This window comes from Acanthopagrus latus, chromosome 1 (assembly GCF_904848185.1).
Source record: "Acanthopagrus latus isolate v.2019 chromosome 1, fAcaLat1.1, whole genome shotgun sequence".
Lineage (NCBI taxonomy): Eukaryota > Metazoa > Chordata > Actinopteri > Spariformes > Sparidae > Acanthopagrus > Acanthopagrus latus.
Genome location: NC_051039.1, coordinates 15,669,976 through 15,688,349, shown reverse-complemented (window position 1 = coordinate 15,688,349; position 18,374 = coordinate 15,669,976). Strand labels below are relative to the sequence as shown.

The 18,374-nt window shown below is 41.2% G+C and overlaps 2 protein-coding genes and 1 long non-coding RNA gene across 4 annotated transcripts; 2 read left to right on the top strand and 1 right to left on the bottom strand.

Moving 5' to 3' along the window:
- The first annotated feature begins 541 nt into the window (after positions 1 to 541).
- pde5aa (phosphodiesterase 5A, cGMP-specific, a) lies at positions 542 to 10,905 on the top strand. The gene is made up of 20 exons (XM_037115649.1): positions 542 to 1,228; positions 1,424 to 2,090; positions 2,636 to 2,719; positions 2,858 to 2,938; positions 3,173 to 3,262; positions 3,359 to 3,514; positions 3,632 to 3,699; positions 3,854 to 3,999; positions 5,167 to 5,342; positions 5,454 to 5,504; positions 6,031 to 6,177; positions 7,001 to 7,129; positions 8,244 to 8,338; positions 8,494 to 8,581; positions 9,196 to 9,296; positions 9,397 to 9,474; positions 9,575 to 9,638; positions 9,730 to 9,804; positions 10,215 to 10,298; positions 10,464 to 10,905. The coding sequence occupies exons 1-20, from the start codon at positions 744 to 746 to the stop codon at positions 10,635 to 10,637; spliced, it is 3,039 nt and encodes a 1,012-aa protein (XP_036971544.1). The 5' UTR covers positions 542 to 743; the 3' UTR covers positions 10,638 to 10,905.
- LOC119029260 lies at positions 3,356 to 12,251 on the bottom strand. 2 transcript variants are annotated; one of them, XR_005077954.1, is made up of 4 exons: positions 12,047 to 12,248; positions 10,693 to 10,836; positions 3,816 to 3,966; positions 3,356 to 3,497 (listed from the first exon to the last, which is right to left on the bottom strand). It is a non-coding gene; the product is annotated as an uncharacterized LOC119029260 (long non-coding RNA). The 2 variants fall into 2 exon arrangements; XR_005077960.1 differs by having other exon boundaries at positions 3,374 to 3,497; positions 3,821 to 3,966; positions 12,047 to 12,251.
- On the top strand, positions 11,393 to 17,041 carry LOC119029192 (histone PARylation factor 1). The gene is made up of 8 exons (XM_037115893.1): positions 11,393 to 11,545; positions 13,407 to 13,590; positions 14,387 to 14,573; positions 14,784 to 14,882; positions 15,158 to 15,311; positions 15,616 to 15,703; positions 16,072 to 16,244; positions 16,705 to 17,041. The coding sequence occupies exons 1-8, from the start codon at positions 11,507 to 11,509 to the stop codon at positions 16,837 to 16,839; spliced, it is 1,059 nt and encodes a 352-aa protein (XP_036971788.1). The 5' UTR covers positions 11,393 to 11,506; the 3' UTR covers positions 16,840 to 17,041.
- Positions 17,042 to 18,374: the final 1,333 nt, after the last annotated feature.

Genomic DNA, 18,374 nt, shown 5'->3' with positions numbered 1-18,374 from the left:
TTACACTTGACTTGAATTTTCTCCAGGTAGCTGAATGCACCAAAATGGTCGTTTCACACTGGAGCAACGCCCCAGAACAGCATCATGGGTTGTGTATTGGCTACAGGGTCACCAACGAACCTGAGAGACCTGTCAGAGGAAAAAACACAAAACCAACACGTTCGTTTTTATTTCTTTGTTTGTTTTCAGTCAGAGGTGTTTTTAAAAAAAGAAGGAGGACTGTACACTAAGCCACTCATCTATTTCTTGGCATGATGACACGGTCATTTTGTGGAGGGAGGGTGTGTGTGAGGGAATCCCTGATGACGCAGCTGCTTCTAATCTTTAGAGGCTTCTGGGACATCTTTGCACAAACACACACACACACACACACACACACACACACACACACACACACTCAAAGTGTGGGGGATGACACAGCTCACTTAAGAGCTTAACTGTTGACTTCTTTACAAAGCAGAACTGTGTATGTTTTATGTATTTCACCAAAAAATACAATGCACATATACAAACCTGTACATTTTCCTACACCTTGTCATGCACATGATTCCCAGGATGTGTGCAATGGCATCAGCAAAGTGACTGTGAGGGCCCATCAGGTGTCCCGAGTTTCACAGCAAGGCAGTAATTATACTTGACTTGAACTTTCTTCAGGTAACCCTAATGCACCAAAATGGTCGCTTCGCACTGGAGCAAAGCCCGAGACACTGCACACGCTCCATCTGTTTAATCAGATTCCTTTAATGAATCCGCCTGCTGTGGCCCGAGATCGTCTAAATAAAGGTCAGGGGATTACCTTGACGCAGTCGTTTCCACTGGCTCCTCCAGGGCCATCCCTCTGCTCTCCCGCACGATGCTTCAGTCTGCCACATCGCCAAGCGTGGCAACTGTTCCCCCCAGATAACTCGGATACATTCAAGCTGAGTTTGGTCGATCTTTTCTCGCTTTACCTGAGCGAGGGGATGCCCTGCCTGGAGTCCATGGAGGCTGGCAGCGACGCTCCCGGGACACCTCGCGCCTCCGGGGCAGAGGAGTCCTTCCGCAGGGAAACTGTGACCGCGCCGCCGATGGTGAGAAGCACGGGCTGGTTCTTCTCCCCGCAGTGGAGCCCCCGCTCCAAGACGCGCCGCAGGAGGTTCGGAGACGGCATGAAAAGCGACCAGGTGGAGGCATGGCTGGACGACCACTCCGACTTCACGAGGGCCTACTTTTTACGCAGAGCTTCCGCGTAAGATCGATTTTTGCGCTGTATCTGATCACAACTGATTGCCGAACTTTTAAATTAGATGAATTTTAAAAAGTCCGCCATGATTGAACGACTTGATGGATGTTCTGTTTGTTTATTTTGATGACTGTACACCAGGCTCCTCTCGCTTCAGAGGATTGTTCTTAATTTAATCTGTCTCGTCTGTGTGACTTTCAGGGTCAGTGGTCCGCAGGCAGACACGTCTCCTCAGCTGGCCAGGATGCCCAGAAGCAGCTCTGACAACTCTGACCTGCTCATGATGCAGGTTCATCATCATCGCAGAGCCTCCGCTCCCATGACCTCAAACCTGAACATCTCCTCCTTAATGGACAGGCTCAAGCCCCTCAGCAACCCTGAGCGGACGGATCGCTCCAGTCCAGATGTGTTGGGCACTCATTCCCCCTGTTCTCTCCGCTCCTCACGCTTCTGTTTCTCCCCCTGCCATCAGCTTTCTCCCATCTGCCCTGGCTCCCCTGAAACGCCCCTCTCTCCTCATCCTCTGCGCCTATCTATTACAAAGGCAGCCTGTGGCCAGGGAGAGTGCTGCCCATGGATGATGGAGCTCCTGAGAGTAGGTCTCAGCTGGATGGGCTCTGTTGCAGAGCTCTGCCAGGGGGCCGTCCTGCATGCTGGGGAGCTGCTGGCAGCTGAGGGCAGCTGTCTCTCTCTGCTGAAGAAAGACTGCAGTGGAAGGAACACCTTGGAGGAGGTGACTGGCCTGATGGCTTTGGGGTGCTTGAGCGATGGCAACCTCTGCAGCCATGCGCACCAAGAGCTGGTGAAGAGCATCATGGGTTGTGTCCTGGCTACAGGGTCACCAATTAACCTGAGAGACATATCGGAGGTAAATCTACAAACTGACACATTTATTTTTAGTTTGTTCTCACTCACAGGTATTCTAAAGAAATGAGGACTGTACACTGAGCGACTCTTCCATTTCTTGACATAATGACACGGTCATTGAGTGTGGGGGTGTGTGAGGGAATCCCTGATGACGCAACTGCTTCTAATCTTTAGAAGCTTCTGAGACATCTTTGCGCGCACACACACACACACACACACACACACACACACACACACACACACACAGCTCACTTAAGAGCATAAGGGAGATTCCCAAACTGTCCATCCTATTCCTTAACACCGTTGTGATTAGCATCCGGTGCCAACACCTGGCAGGGTTGCCCATCAGATAATCCCCAGTCAGCATGAGCCTGGATGGGTAGTTCTTCATACCAAAGCCGGATATGTGTGGCTGGATAGTTTAAGCACTCGGGAGTTCAATTTGGGCGGGTGTTGCAGTGCCAAATTACATAAAGTTATTAATACACACAAGGGTGCACTACATGTACTTGTCTACGGTGGTAACTTAAAGGTTGTCCTCCACAGGATCCCAGGTTCAATGTAGATGACGATCAGTCGTCAAAGATCAGGACAGTTCTGAGCATCCCCATCAAGAACCACAGGGGAGAGGTAAACAATCACAACTCGTCATTCATACTCTATTATTAATGCATTCTTCTGCACCTGCCTCTTACAAACACACTCCTATGAAACATTCAGTGGGGTTAGAGTTGATGCAAAAAAAATATGGCTGTTGTTTGTTGACAGGTGGTGGGTATAGTGGTAATGATTAACAAGAGAAATGGCTGCGATGGATCAGTTTCTGTTTTTACCAACTTGGATGAAAAGGTGAGGGGCTAAATAAAATATCTGAGCTTTTTGTGTCTCTATATTATTTGATTATCATTGACACAGAGTTGAAAACAAAGTTGTTTTCATCAGCTCTTGAAACGTTGCCTTTGTAGAGATACATGGTTCTCACAGGAGAGCGATGCTACAAACATATGATGAAGTTTTACTTAAGTGAGGTTTTGATAGCAGGAGTAGGTTTTCATGGTCATCTGCTTGAATTTAAATGACCAGGTGCTGTCCAATCACATGGATATGCTGGGGATGGTCCTGGATAATGTTCAGCTGTATGAGAGCTCAAGACAAGAGGCCAAACGCAGTCAGGTAACAACACCAGAGAACAATATGAAGTGTATTCATTTCTACGTGTGTATTTTATCTAATCCATTTTGTATGTGCGTGTGCATGTGTGTGTGTCAGGCCCTGATAGAGATGGCACAGGTGTTGTCAATGGAGCACCATTCTTTTGAGGTTCTGCTGAGTAAGATGGCTGCCACCATCATGCCGTTCACACACGCACAGTACTGCACCATCTTCGTCCCTGGTGACCAAACATCAGCTGCGGGCGGAGGGGAGGTGCATTATCCCACTTGATTACTTTTTAATGTTGTTTTGTAGATGATGCATCTTGTTGTATCCTAATGTGGGATATTTTTATATTTGATTCATGTATTTATATAATTTTTTTTTCAGGTTTCATTCTCCAGAGTGATCCACCTGGAGTGTGAAGAGCTCGGGTCAACGTGTCAGATTTACAGAAGGTTCTGCCTGCATGTTGCTTTATTGATAAAGCCAAATCAGTATTATTACCTGGTTGATAGCTACCATGTTGTGAGTCATGCTTATGAGTATTAACTGAACTAAATGTCTCCCTAACCTCACATTTGTGTAAATGGCTCCCGTGTCTCTTTTCAGGGAGCGTGACATCAGCGATATCGACCCGTCATATGCCCTTCGAACCCTGGTCGCGATGGAAACTCTTAATATGTCGGAGAGCTCTGGGGAATCGATGAGCCTGATCTGCTGCCCTGTCAGAAATGAGAGATCTGAAGATGTTATCGGTGAGTCTGTTGTAAATGGCAACACAGTCACGATACATTATTCATCCGTCTGAATACTCGTGGTGTCGGATCACAAACTCTGGGCTTCACTCTGCAGTTGTTCATGTCTGGAACGCTGCATGTACATGTTGTTGGGTTTTGATGACACCTTCCTGGAAAAGGAGGGTCTTCAATAGGTTGTCCTTGATGCCAAGGGGCCAAATTATTGTTTGATATATTCTGAAAGTTTTGTTCATTTTTGTTATGTTTTAAATGTGCCTGATACATGTTGGATGGATCATGGATCACTATATCAGAGTTTTGATCACCCTGGCCAAAACTCAAAATATATAGAGACATTTTGACAAAACAAATGCCCCCATCAAATTCATCTTTCTTTTGTTATACGAGTGGAAGGGAGATGGAAAGAAAGTCTATGTAACCATTAGTGTCTGTTGTTTCAGTATGTTGTTGCACAGCAGTAGTAAATCAATAAGTCGCAGCCACACAATAGATCCAGTCCACATATAGCAGCTAGCTAACAGTTAACTGTGACTGCAGCTTTTTCCTCCTACTTTGTATGGTGGTTGGTAACCAGTGTTAAGACGCATTACCGGCACCTATTGTAACAAAGTGAGGACAGAAAGAAACTGAAACATAGGTGGCACTGAATTATTTACACAATATCATCATATGTCAATTATCAACATGATACCAATAATTCTTTTTTTTTTTTTTTTTTGTCAAGTTATCCCAAGTGTGCAGACATTTTTTTCAATGAGCAAGAGACTCTGATATACCCTCCACATCGGGATCGCACCTCACATTAGCCATGATACAACTAGTGCTGACTCTTATTTAATTTATATGTTGCTACAGGCAGCCCTTCATGTAATTGTAGGTTCAGTTTTAGTATGCAGCAGACTTAGGCTTAGGGGTTTGTGCCTTCCCCCCCGTTAGAAAATGAACAAATCCCAGACTGCTACTAGATTGTGTCCTGAAAATGCAGAGGATAAATATAGATGCAGTTATCCTCAATGTTCCTACACAAACTAGGCCTGGACCTCCAGCCAAACTCCAAAACTGCTCCCCGCTGGTTAGACGTGCAGTATCGACAGTGAGCTGACACGCAGACTTATTATGTTTTTCTCGTACTGCACAACAATCTGTTTCCTTACTGTCGCACAGCGGTGTGCCAGCTGATGAACAAAAGGAGCAGAGAGTCAGAGGAAATGGAAGCCTTTAACAGATATGATGAGCGCCTCCTAGAGGACCTGGCTGTGTACTGCGGCCTGGCTCTGCAGTATGCACAGGCTGTGCAGATCACCGAGGAGCGGAGGGCCAGTATAGAGGTCACGCAGGAGGTGGGTAGCTCCCTTAAACTGCCCGCTTCCCCAGCTTACAGTCTAGGGAACCCTATCCAGATGTTCAGATGTGACAGGTGTGTGTGTGTGTGTTCACTCTGATTCTTGCAGGTTCTTGCCTACCACATCACGGCAGCAGAGCAGGAGATCCAGGCACTGCAGGTGATTCCTAACTTCCTCTGGTATAAATGATCACCGCCTCTTAGTTCAGCCTAGCCTTGCTACAGCTCCTGTTGTGTCAATAATGAGCCGCCTTTACGAGAAAGAGGGTAAACAGATTTATCTACTTCCCTTTTCTTTAATCGCCCTTCACCATGGTCCGCATCCTCCTCTTTCAGTTCCTCTAAAGCCACCCCTTCAGCCAGCCACCCTTCTTCGCTCTCCCGACTGTTTTGTCATCCTGTCCTAGAATCACCTCTCAGTTTATTTCTGCAGGTCAGATTAAATGGCTTCGATAAAAGTACAGCTTGTGATCTGCTGAGGTAAAGCTCATGATTAGCTGCTATCACTGTCTTACAGTGGCAAAGGTGATGTAACCTCCTCACTCACTAGAAACCTAGATGATTCCCCTGCCCGTCTCTGTTGGCGAGAGACAGAAAAAGACATTGGTGTGTTTGTGGGTGGATGAATGTTCTGTGGCTGTACGTGTTTATTTTAACACTTGTTATTTGTTGTCTTCTGTCTCTAGGAGGCCACTATTCCTTCTGCTGAGTCACTTTGTATTCTAGACTTCAATTTCTCTGATTGTGGCCTCGCAGAAGACCTGACCAGTCAGGCCACCATTCGGATGTTCCTGGACCTGAAATTGGTGCAGGATTTTAACATTGATTACAAGGTAACTGAGCTGTTGTTAATTAAATGTCATGACAACAACTGTCTTGTTGGTAGGGAAAAGCAGCATTGTTTGTCCCTAATACCACCTGAATATGGAGGGGAAAAAACCCAAAAAACAACAACAACAACAAAAAATGTGTTAAAGGCTGCCATCTTTTACATTTTTCTGGCTGTGTATTCCTCTTTAAATCTCATCGTTGACTTTAATGACCCTATATGAAAATCTTTCTTAGGTTGCTTTTTTTGGCTGTTTGGAGTTATGACATCTGATGATGATGTTCAACTACAGGAGAGTCACTGACGGCCGCCTGGTGTATCTGACATCACCGTGTCAATGTTGCTCCCTGGAAATCCTGATTAATGTTTTCCAGGAACATCGCTGCGACAGACCAGTGTTGTTCCTGCAACATTATAATTCGTGTTGCTTCAGGACCAATATTTCAACTTCAGAAACAGAAATGCAAACTATCATTGTTGTAAACTGTCATGGCTATATGGATTGAGCACAGGACTAAATATATACACATTATAGATATTATATAACACAACATTAAATAAGTGTTTAAAAGGATAGCTTCCTCCATGTGTGTATTTTGTGTGACGCAAGCATCTCCCCATGTCTCAAATCCAAACCAAAATAAAACTGGGTTAAATTTAGCAGACGGGTCATGAAATCGAGCTCTCAGGTTAGTGAGAGTCTCTCTTGGGATTTTGAGGTGTCTCGTTAATTCAGAAATTTAGGGCAAACGTTTTTTTTTTTGTTGTTTTTTTTTCCTCAAGTGAATGCATTAAGCTTCTCCTGTGTATGTCCCTTTTTCTTTCAGAGTCTCTGCCAGTGGGTCCTGACAGTGAGGCGTGGCTACAGGAACAGTGTGCCTTATCACAACTGGAACCATGCGCTGAGCACTGCTCAAAGCATGTTTGCTATGCTCATGGCCACCGACCAACTGCAGGTCAGCGGCCATGTTTGCGTCAAACCTGTGTCTCGGCATCAGTGCCAAAATGCAGCCACACAAAGAAGATAATGTATCTTTTTTTTTTTCACTGCGGCAAACTAGCATGTCAAAATATTGTGCCCTCCATCCTCTGCATCCTGAACCTTTGCTTGCTGACTTCTGTGAAACACCACAGGTATGGAGAGCTTAATCAGGGTTTAGACATGCCTGACCTGCTAACTCCTCCAAAACACGGTTGGATCCGAGCAGCCCTGTAGTGGCAACTTAGCATAAGTAGTGCTTTTAAAAGTACTGGAACTGGTCATGTTGACATTTGCATCACGTCTACTGTGTGTCATCTCATCTGACCGTCATAAGTTCAGCTGAGGTTTCAGTCTAGGTGACATGTAAGGACTGCAGAGTACTCTTAATTATTTGGAGGAGGATTAATCCTAGACCTCCACAAAACCTCTTAACGGCTTTCCACGGCGATCACATAGCAGGCTAGTTTTCTACTTAGGTGACCTTTGCCGCTCACTTGCATCTCTACGTCTGTCTATGTACATGATGATTCATTGTGGCTGTGTGTTATAGTGCTGTGACACTTTACACATTATCCCGGCTGATGTGTCAGCGTTTTTGCATGTTTGCTGGAATTTTGAATGACAATAAGTTAACACAGTAAACTTTGACGTCTCTGTCATTTGTATTATTTAAAGGTGGAAATTAGTTATAATTGCTCATATTTAGGGGTTCGGGTTTGGCCTGATCTTTTGATTTTTATGTGTGGGTCATGGGTCAAGATCTGATAAGACCTCATCCTGTGGATCTTAGCTTTTTATAGTCAGATGCTTTATACATTTTTATGTTTATTCTTAAAATCTGTTTTACTTAGTGTCTCTAACAGGTATCAAAACTCTTTGAAACATTTATTGTCCTTCACTCAAAGCCTTGAGGGTTACACAAGAAATGCTGCATGTGCAAGTGCGCCTTCTTTTCCTTGACTGATTGATTTGTCAGTGAAAACTGCAAATATGTGCAAAATTAAACAGGCTTTCATGTGAAGATGAAAGGAAGAAACTTTCAGCACCAGCATCTCATTTTTCCTGTTTTCTCCTTTTTCTTATCTCAGACCATTTTCTCCCGTCTGGAGATCTTGGCGTTGATGATCGCCACTCTGAGTCATGACATCGACCACAGAGGCGTCAGTAACTCTTACATAGAAAGGTAAACCCTCCACTCCACATTTTTTAAATAATTTACAGTATGATTATCCAGCATTATACTGATTATTCTGTCAGTTATCAGTTATGAGTCAATGCCTTCTATTCAGCAAATATCATCTCTCTCTCTCTCTGTCCCTTGCTTTCTCTCGCCCTCAGGAGCCAGCAGCCTTTAGCTCAGCTGTACGGACACTCGTCCCTTGAAAACCACCACTACAACCTGTGTCTCTTCATCCTAAACAACACTGTAAGTACAGTCACAGTATACTCCTTACTTTCTTTTTCTGAAGTCATAGTCACCTGTGTACGCGCACTGTCATCTGAAAGTCAACATGTTGTCCCTGCTGCCTATTTCATCTGATTCAACCAGTCCAAAACCATCCAGTGTTATTCTCCAGCCATCACACTTTGACTGTGTGATCGTCTTTCACTGTCTCCTTTCATTTTGTTGATTTTTAAATTCTTCTGTTTCTTCAAAAAAGTGACTGTGATACCGTGCAGAAGCTTTAACGTTAGACCGATATTCAGCACCAGCACCACTTTCTTTATTCCCATCAACACAGACGCGATCTTTGCTCTTTCTTTTGTAGGATTTTAGGGTATTTATTTTAGGAGGATCTATTGGCAGAAATGGCTATGTGTTTTTTTAAAATTTTTTATTTGTTTTCATTTGTGTATAATCGCCTGAAAATAGGCATTGTTGCATTATCATCACCTTAGAATGAGCACTTCTCATGTGACTTATTCCTACACAGTGAAACTCTGAACAGGCAGGTTGTTTCTATGCCATGTAGTATATCTGCTGGTCACCGAGTCTTTAAAGTCTTCACTGTACTTTACTCTACCCTGTTATTCTCTCAGGGGAGTCAGATTCTCAGCGGCCTCTCTACGGAGGACCACAAATCTGTACTGCACATGATCAAAAGGGCAATACTCGCTACTGACCTGACCGTCTACATGGAGTATGTAAAGACATCAAATGTCAACGTAGCTGCAGGTCAAGCATTGTGTATGTCCTGTCCCCCTCCCGATACACTTGTTTATCTGTGCTTGTCTTTTTAGGAGAAGAAAAGAGTTCTTTTCTCTCTGTAAGAAAACCAGAGTGAGCTGGAAGAGTGAGAAGAAAAGAGATTTACTGAGGTGAGGATCAAATGAATGAGACTCAATGGGCTCATATGATAATATCTCTGATGGAGCAGAGCAAGGAGCTGTTTCTTTAAGAGGTTTATTCATCCCACAGGTCGATGCTGATGACAGCGAGCGACCTCTCTGCGATCACAAAGCCTTGGCCTGAACAACAAAGGGTAGGTCCAGCACAAATAATTTCCGTGTGGATATTTTATCTGTCATTTTGAGTTCATCGCAACCTTAACCTCATTCCTCCTGAAAAAACAGATTGCCAATCTGGTTGCCATGGAGTTCTTTGCACAGGGGGACAAAGAGAGAGAAGAGTTCAAAATCAAGCCCATTGTAAGTCCCACGAGTGGGATTTTGTTTTGTTACACATCATTTTGGTGCAGTGAACATCAGATAAGGGGGCCTGCCTTGGATTGAGGGTCCTTGTGAAGCCTAATTAATATAAAACATGCATTTTATTTATCATAACTATGGAATAAAATGAGATTTTTTCACACTCTTCTGGAAGTTAAGTAAGAATGACATCATATCAAAGAGTCCTTCAGGCATGTTTCATAATCTAACTGTCACTGTTGAACTTATACAACTAAAGGGAACTTTAAACTAGTATCACACCAACCAATCTAGCAGATGTCAGAACTTAAAGAACCAAGAAATAATACTGTGTTTGGTCAGATACAGCTGATCTGGCCTCCTTTTAAACACTCCTTTTCTAACAGCCATTTTACATTTCCTCACACCAGGACATAATGGACAGAAAAAACAGTACTCGACTACCATACATGCAAGTGGAATACATCGATGACATCTGTTACCCCCTTTACAAGGTGTGTTATTTCTGCAGGTGTGGATGTATGCATGCAGATGGTGCATGCATGAATATGTGTGTATGTTTGTAAGGGGGAAAAAAAACATAGTATTGTTCTTACTGCTGTCCTGTTTACTTGTCATCTATTCTAAATTCACTCCAATCATCACCCTGTGTCCCCCAGGCTGTGTCAAGACTGTTTGACACCTGCTCCCCACTGCTGAACGGCTGTAAGAAGAACAGAGACAACTGGCTGCATCTCACTAAGGAAGCAGAGGCAGTAAACAGTAAAAACAGTAGTATTATAACCCTGGCAATACACAAAAACGATGAAGAAGCAGTACAGACAGAGGAGTAGAGACTGGACGTAAGACAAGGACACAGCTTTGGAATCAAAAAGGAGGTTTACCCACCTGCACTTGTTCTTCTCCATCCACGCGTGTCACATCAGAACTCTGACAACAAAATGTGTTAATGGGAGATACATCAGTCAGGACTAATAAAGGCTGTGCTGCATATGTCTCCCAGCATATCCTGCAGCAAGTCCGATGTGAAACCTGTCAACAAGTGGCAAAAATGAAATTACCATGCTGTATCTGCACTTTCTCTGTGCTCTTTGTACTAAATATATATATATATATATATATATATATATATATATATATATATATATATATATATATATATATATATATATATATATATATATATATATATATATATATATATATATATATATATATATATATTCACTGCATTTGACCATGTGAGATCAATGTTGTTTAACACATTTACTGATTTTCTGAAATGTTTTCTGTGTTTGTGGTCATATTGACATATTATATTTAAACGTATATAAACCGTAGGGATTTTTGAATTGTGATGAATAAATCTGGTCTCTACATCTGAGAAAGATGAGAATATTATCTGACATTAACTTTTGCACTGATCCCCACGGCTATTTCCTTCAGCCATGATGAGACCCACTTTATTTTAAAGCGTGACTATGTGAAGAAAAAAAGAAGCTACAGACTGTTGTGGGAGACAGCATGTTCTCTGTAATTAATTTCATAACGCGAAAACGTGCAGTTTGATAAAAACAGAGAGGATCGGTTCAGGATCCTGCAGTTACCATCCACGGCCTCTAGGCGGCGGCGGTGCGCTTTAACGTTGAGGCCGATTTTGTTCCGCAGAAGAAGACGCCGGCGGAGAGACAAGAGGAAGAAAATGACAGGGCGCGCAAAAAGAAAACCCAAATCCAGTCAGGTAAATTTACACTGTTTTCACTACCTCGGTTGTGCAGCAGGTACGTCGTCTTTTGCCATGTTGCACCGGGCAAGCGGCTGTGATGTGTGCGGTTATAATGGTCGACGAGGCAACTTGGGTTGAACGCTGTGGGCAGAAGTGTTTGGCACGCTGTCGGAGCAGCGGTGGTCAGACGACAACATGGCAGCAGCAGCAGCAGCCCTGATGACTGGTACCGCAAAGCCTCTTGTTCACTGATGTACACAGCTGTCGTGTGATTCACACCCGTTTCTAACATGTTATTTGGATGTTGTTTTGCGATACACGAATCATCGGCGCTCGGTCCTGGACATAACAGTTACATTTAGCCAAATCACCGTTTGTAAGCTAACGTTAACGTAAGGTCTGTGCGTGGTTAACGGCTGTGTGTCTTATGTGATTGGTGGTTTGATCCCACAAAGGACATAAATCAGTGTCCTAAGGGGAACAGTCAAGTGTATTTTGTCTTATTTTACTGCTTACTTGTGTCACAAAGGCGTGTCGTCCACTCCTGTAATATTTTCTTGCCTGCTCAAAACAGAGCGCACTGAGCTATTACACAAGCTTCAGTCAGTTCTACATTCATGAGGGGTTATAATGGTCTTTTTAAGAAAACACAAACGCAATCACCTTGACGATGAGACTCACTATGCATCATTTAAGATGTGTAACCCTAATAGTAAAAAGCAGCGGAAATTGCAGCTGAGGTACAACTAATAATAATAATAATAATAATAATAATAATAATAATAATAATAATAATAATAATAATGAAATTCTATTTATTTATGTATTGGTACATTAAAAATGTAGAACAATTTTATAGATCTGTTAGACATGTTACTGCACACAAATTGAATAATTATGGTTTAACCAGTGGGACTGCTGGTAAACTAAGTTATGTTAATGCAATAATCTCAAGGGGGTTTTACTGGCACAGATGAACTCCTTTGGCAAGATATGGGATTTTCAAAAAGAGGTCTGCCATTCATTCCAGTTCCTGTGTGTGTATGTATGTATGTATATATATATATATATATGTATATATATATATATATATATATATATATATATGTGTGTATATATATATATATATATGTGTGTATATATATATATATATATATATATATATATATATATATATATATATATATATATATATATATATATATATATATATATATATGTGTATATATATATGTGTATATATATATATATATATATATGATTTTTACCAGTAAGGCAACATCCATCAATCTGTATTTGTTGGTGGCAAATCAAACAAAAGTCATCTTCATGATTTAATTATTTACAGAAACCCAACATTTCCCCCCATGGGAGACATTGGAGAGGAAAAAACTGCCTTTTAAGAGACTTCTAACATAATTTTCAGTAAACAGTAAAGGTTTGTTAACATATTTAATTTGTTACAAGGAAGGTTAGGTTCTGCATCTTTTCCCATTTGGGCAAAACAAAAGGCTGATCTTATCCAAAGATGTATGAGGGCTGGATCATTCTAATCTACCTACAGTGTATTTGGTTAATTTTTTTTTTTTTTTTTTATTGTTTGACTGTTATTACTGAGATTGTAGGAGTAGCAACCAGATTCTGTTGGCTAAAGTCCTGTTATCATCATAGTAAAAAGTAATTGTATTATTGAATCTACCCTTATTCATATACTGTAACTAGGCTGGTAGACACCAGTTCGGAAAGACCTACCAGAGTAACCTAACATGATTCAGTTTATTGCAGGGTAGTTGTAACAAAGATAAATGAGCTATAGCAAATTAACTGGTAACACGATGTGAAACTTACTTGTTTTTCTATTTTTACATTTCTTTAGGAGTCAGCTACAGGCAATGGGGAGTTAAAGAAAGCCCGTACCGAAGAATCCAAAGCTGTGCCGTTGTCAGAGGTGGATTCAGATCAGCGCGATGAGCTGCTGCAGCTCTACAAGGTTCAAATGCCAGAAGATCTGTACCACTTCTGGGACTTCTGCAAGGATCTCTGTCCCGACAGCCCCTGTGGTATGCTGTGTACATTAACAGTGTATCTTGTTACAGTCCTACAGATAGGATAGAGGGGTGCATCTGACATTTAATCAATTTCTCTTTCTGTAGACAGAGAAAACAGGATGAACTTAAACTTAGCCAGTGGAAAATCTGGATTGACGGGCAGGAGGCACAAATGGTGTTCGAGACTATGTGTAAAAACACAACATTTAACGAAACCTGCTGCCCTGACTTTACACACACACACACACTAGATGTCACCATTTTATTTGCCAGTTTCATTGTAAGCTTAACATGATTGAACAGCCGAACAGCTTCTGACACCCAATAACCATTTAATTAATTCGCTCAATACATGATTTCCACCACCCAAACAGATGGCGGCAAATTGCAGATTTTGTGTGACAAACATATGACATGCACTAACCAGAAAATGATGGATATTTTCCATTTCATTATCAGCATAGAAATGCTGTAGTTTATTGTTGAGCAAGATGAACCGTCTGAGGCATTTTAAAATTAAGCAAACATCTGCACAGATAGCTTTAAAAATATTACTTAGAGCTCTTAATTTTAAACAATTAATTAAAAATCAGTAAATTCATCTTTGCTTGATGCTTGATGATCTTTGTCCCATGTGACTGATTTCCTGTTTAAATATTTAACTTGTGTTTAGTAAAGTCATCAATGTAAAAGGAAGCTACAGCAACAATTTGATTCCTTTAACATTTTACTTTCAGTGAAGTATGTGTGTCATTTGATTTTTTTTTGTTGAATATTTTATTTTTTTCATCCATTTTAATCAATGTAGATGCACTGAAAGAGACGCTGGGTTTGCAGCTGGTTGGTCCTTTTGAAATTCTCGCGGGAGCTCACAAAAACTCCAAGAATCCTCAGCCCAACTTCCACCTCCACTGGAGGTTTTTCTATGACCCACCAGAGTTTCAGACTATCCTTCTGGGCAGTGAGGACACCAAGCATCACATTGGCTACTTCAGGTACATAACACACTGGAGTCTGTAATGATCTGTGCTGAGTCAGTTGCTTTTGTTTCAGTATTGTTGCTTCCACTTGAGAGGCCGTGGTTTAGCCTGCTAACAGTTACTATACAAGCTACACATTCTTGACAGTGAGGGGTCAAAAATATGGGAATGGTGGTAACTCTATCCACATGAAAAGTTCTGATGTATCCTTTCAAAATCCACCAGAGATACTCCAGATGCCCTCCCTTCATTTGTTGGAGAAAATGAAGCGAAGAAAGGCTACACTATTACACAGATGGGAGACAATGTGTTTGCTGCTGTCCTGTGAGTACTTACACCACATGCTTGCCATAAAGAAACAAGTAAACAGGTTCAGTTGAATGTAGCAAATTTTAATTTCATAATGAAAGAAAACTGTCTTCTATAAAACTGGAAGGGTTGTTAGAAAGAACTGGATGAGTTGTTAGAAAAATGGCTTCTATTTTATTCATTTGGTATTTGTAGTTTTGCACATGATCAAATTTACATTATAGACTTATGTTTCTGTCCGTGCATGTCATCTTACCTACTGTTGACCTCATTGTTCCCTCTTTTATCAGCCTGTACCTTTTGAAGAGGAGAAAAGAGAGGGGTGGTAAGAAAGCAGAAGGAGAATCGGTTGAAAGCTTGGAGACACGGCTGAGAGACAGAGCAGAGACACTGGGCTTGTCGCTAGAGCAGAAGACCAAAGGCATGAAGCAGAGGGACAAGAAGGTGAGTTGCACTAATTTCTACACCACATGTTCTCCCTTTGTTCTTAGGACAACAGTTGTAAACTACTGCTGTATATCAAGTCAGTTCTCTGTAGCAATGTCTACCATATGATGTGCACCTCATCAGCGTTTGTAGAAGAGTCTTTATTGTTTTTAATTATCCTCATTTGTACAGACACAGTGGGTAAACTTGAATCATTTTTGAAGTGGTTGTTGACTTGTGGTCATAACCAAATATATGTCAAACCTAAGAGTGCTCCAAGTTGACACTAGTCAGTAATCAGTAACTTTTCATTTCACCATAGGTGGTAACCAAGACCTTCCACGGTGCCGGCATCGTTGTACCCGTAGACAAGAATGATGTAGGATACAGAGAACTACCTGAAACAGATGGTGAGCTGGTACAGTGATACACCTTGATGTTTATGAAAGGTGTCTCTGCCAATTTTCTCATTTGTCTTCTTTCCCCTGATTCATCTTTTGATGATATAAGCTCATTTGTAGATTTAAGCTGTGATCTAATACACAAGCTTAGATTTATTTTTAAGACTGAAAATGTGGAAAGGGTGCTTTTATTTTGTTCAAACCACCAGTAACTTGAATTACAGTGTGCCTGTTATATAAAAGATTATATAATAGTTGTATATTTGTGTTTCACTAATGATGGATTCTTTATTTCTAACAATTAAAGAATGTATTACATTCCAGCTAACATACAAGTGATGACTTGATATTTATTTTTCTCCCTCCTCTGCATCCAGCTGGTCTCAAAAAGATCTGCAAGGCAATCGCCGAAGCCCGGAACGATGAAGAGCGTGTCAAAGCCTTTGGACCTCTCCAGGAGATGATCACGTTTGTTCAGTTTGCCAACGACGAGTGTGACTACGGCATGGGTTATGAGCTAGGAATAGACCTCTTCTGCTATGGATCTCATGTGAGTCTAATAAAGTGGTGCATGAAAGCCCTTCAACATGCACACTCAGAGATTTGACTTGATTACACCCACTGACTCTTGACTTCCTGACCCATCTTTTAAATATAGGCCTACAGCATGAAGCCAAATATTCAGACTTGGAGATAATAGCTACTTTCCTCTATGAAAATGCTTGTTTTGTTGAATGAATCTCTTCTCAGATTGTTTATAGTATTTTCAGTTCTGCACATTCTTCCTCAGTGCCTCATTAGACATTGTTAAATGTGCTCTTGGGGTTTACAGGTGCTTATTGCACAGAGCTTATCATCACAAAGTATTATCTAATTGCTTTGCTGTTGTTTCACAACGTAGGAGTCATAAAAATGCAAAAAAAAAAAAAAAATCTGCTTTAAACAGCTTTTGGCCATGCAAAGAGTGTAGTTAAGAAATCATTAATCTTTGGTTTCTTGACTCCCTCCAGTATTTCCACAAGGTTGTCAAGCAGCTCCTGCCCATGGCCTACAGCTTGCTGAAGAGGAATTTGTTTGGGGAAATTCTGGAGGCCCACCTCTCCAGCCGCAGCCATGATGACCTGGACCAGCTCTCCGCACAATGAGAGAAAAAAATAAAAGACTCCGAAGTACACTTCAGCTCTAGCTCTTATAAGCTTTTCTCCACCATTTGTCCCTGTCTTCTGTCATGTGTCACTGTTAATGTTTCTTGGTGGTTTTGGTGCTGCTGTCATTGATGGGTACCAGTTCAATGATATCTTGTTTGTAAAAGGTAGACGTTCTAATAAAGTATTTTTTATATATTTACTAGTCTTATATTTGTATCTGAGGTGATCTTGATGACAACTTAAATAATTAGTTCAGGCCATAGTTACTGTACCTCAGTTTCATTTCTATATATCAAGGCAGAAAGTACCAGTATATTACAATATGCTCTAGCCACTGCCATTACAGGCAGTCTTTAAACATGGCAAATAAACTGTATTGTGTTTTGGTGTGATGCCGTGTAGCAGAAACAGAGGGCAGTGTTGCATACAAAAAAAAGCATCCTATGTTTGTGGAAGATTCACCCGACCATCATGTCTCATACTTGTGATCAACTTAGCACTTATTTCCCATCAAATGCTATACAAACAACTTGGCACAGCTGAACACAGATTTTTAGTAACAACTTTATTTAGGAGAATCCACCATGTGTTTTTGACACTGGCCCCTCTGATAGGGCCACAAGATGACATCATAATCCAAATGCGGATGTAGCTGATATTGAACTTTGGTGGTTTATGGTATCAAATAAGCACCTGGCACACAGTATACCCAAAGGTGTTTTGGGCCGCCCTCAGCAGTTTCCCATTTTGCCTTGTTAATCAAGCCTTGTTCAGAAACTGTCCCTGGATCAATAGTGTAATGACTAAAGATGGAGATAACACTTTTTGTTTTCTGTGACTTTTACTAGCACCATTTGTGACTTCAGCAGCTTATTCAGGAAATCTGTCACACCATTCTCTGAGTGAACGTTAGAATCACGTTTTACCGATCACCTTGCAGCAGATTTTTTTTTTTTTTTTTTTTTATTTTGTGATCACAAAGATGTCTGATTTATACTTGGATAATGAGAAAACGGTTGCTGAGGGTGAAACCAACATCGAAATTTGCACAATGTATTTTTTCAGTCGATACCACTAACCAATAATCACTTGTTTCTCCTACCAATAAGTTAAGTGGTAATTTCTGTATTTTCCAAAAAAAAGTTCCTAACCTTTGGTATATTCAGCACTGAGGGTGATGAAGGCTCAAATGTAGTGAACGAAAGTTGAGGATTGTATATTGTTTGGTTCTCTAGTTGTTTTGTTGAAAGCAATTTGGTTCTATATTATCAGGTCAGTTTATGAGCTATAATTTTAGCCAATGCGATATTTAGCCAATAATACACATTTCCTAGTATCAGGCTGATAAACTATCATGCCGATGTTTGTCATGCATAACTGGTTTGAATACAAGACTTCCATTTCCTCCCAAAATAAGGGGTAACATAAGCCTATTTCTACATATAACAAAATCATCCAAAAATCTTTGTTTTGCTCCTAGTTACATCTGAAGTAAACGCTGCCAAAGGTGTCTTCCTACTGTAATGAACAGT

What these genes read in the sequence shown, in the direction of transcription:
- LOC119029192 (XM_037115893.1), top strand. Translation starts at nt 11,507, where the DNA reads ATGACAGGGCGCGCAAAAAGAAAACCCAAATCCAGTCAG. An exon ending in CTGTCCCGACAGCCCCTGTG is followed by an intron (nt 13,591 to 14,386) that starts GTATGCTGTGTA and finishes TAATCAATGTAG; the next exon opens with ATGCACTGAAAGAGACGCTG. An exon ending in AATGTGTTTGCTGCTGTCCT is followed by an intron (nt 14,883 to 15,157) that starts GTGAGTACTTAC and finishes CTCTTTTATCAG; the next exon opens with CCTGTACCTTTTGAAGAGGA.
- pde5aa (XM_037115649.1), top strand. Translation starts at nt 744, where the DNA reads ATGAATCCGCCTGCTGTGGCCCGAGATCGTCTAAATAAAGGTCAGGGG. An exon ending in ACGTGTCAGATTTACAGAAG is followed by an intron (nt 3,700 to 3,853) that starts GTTCTGCCTGCA and finishes GTCTCTTTTCAG; the next exon opens with GGAGCGTGACATCAGCGATA. An exon ending in GTATAGAGGTCACGCAGGAG is followed by an intron (nt 5,343 to 5,453) that starts GTGGGTAGCTCC and finishes TGATTCTTGCAG; the next exon opens with GTTCTTGCCTACCACATCAC.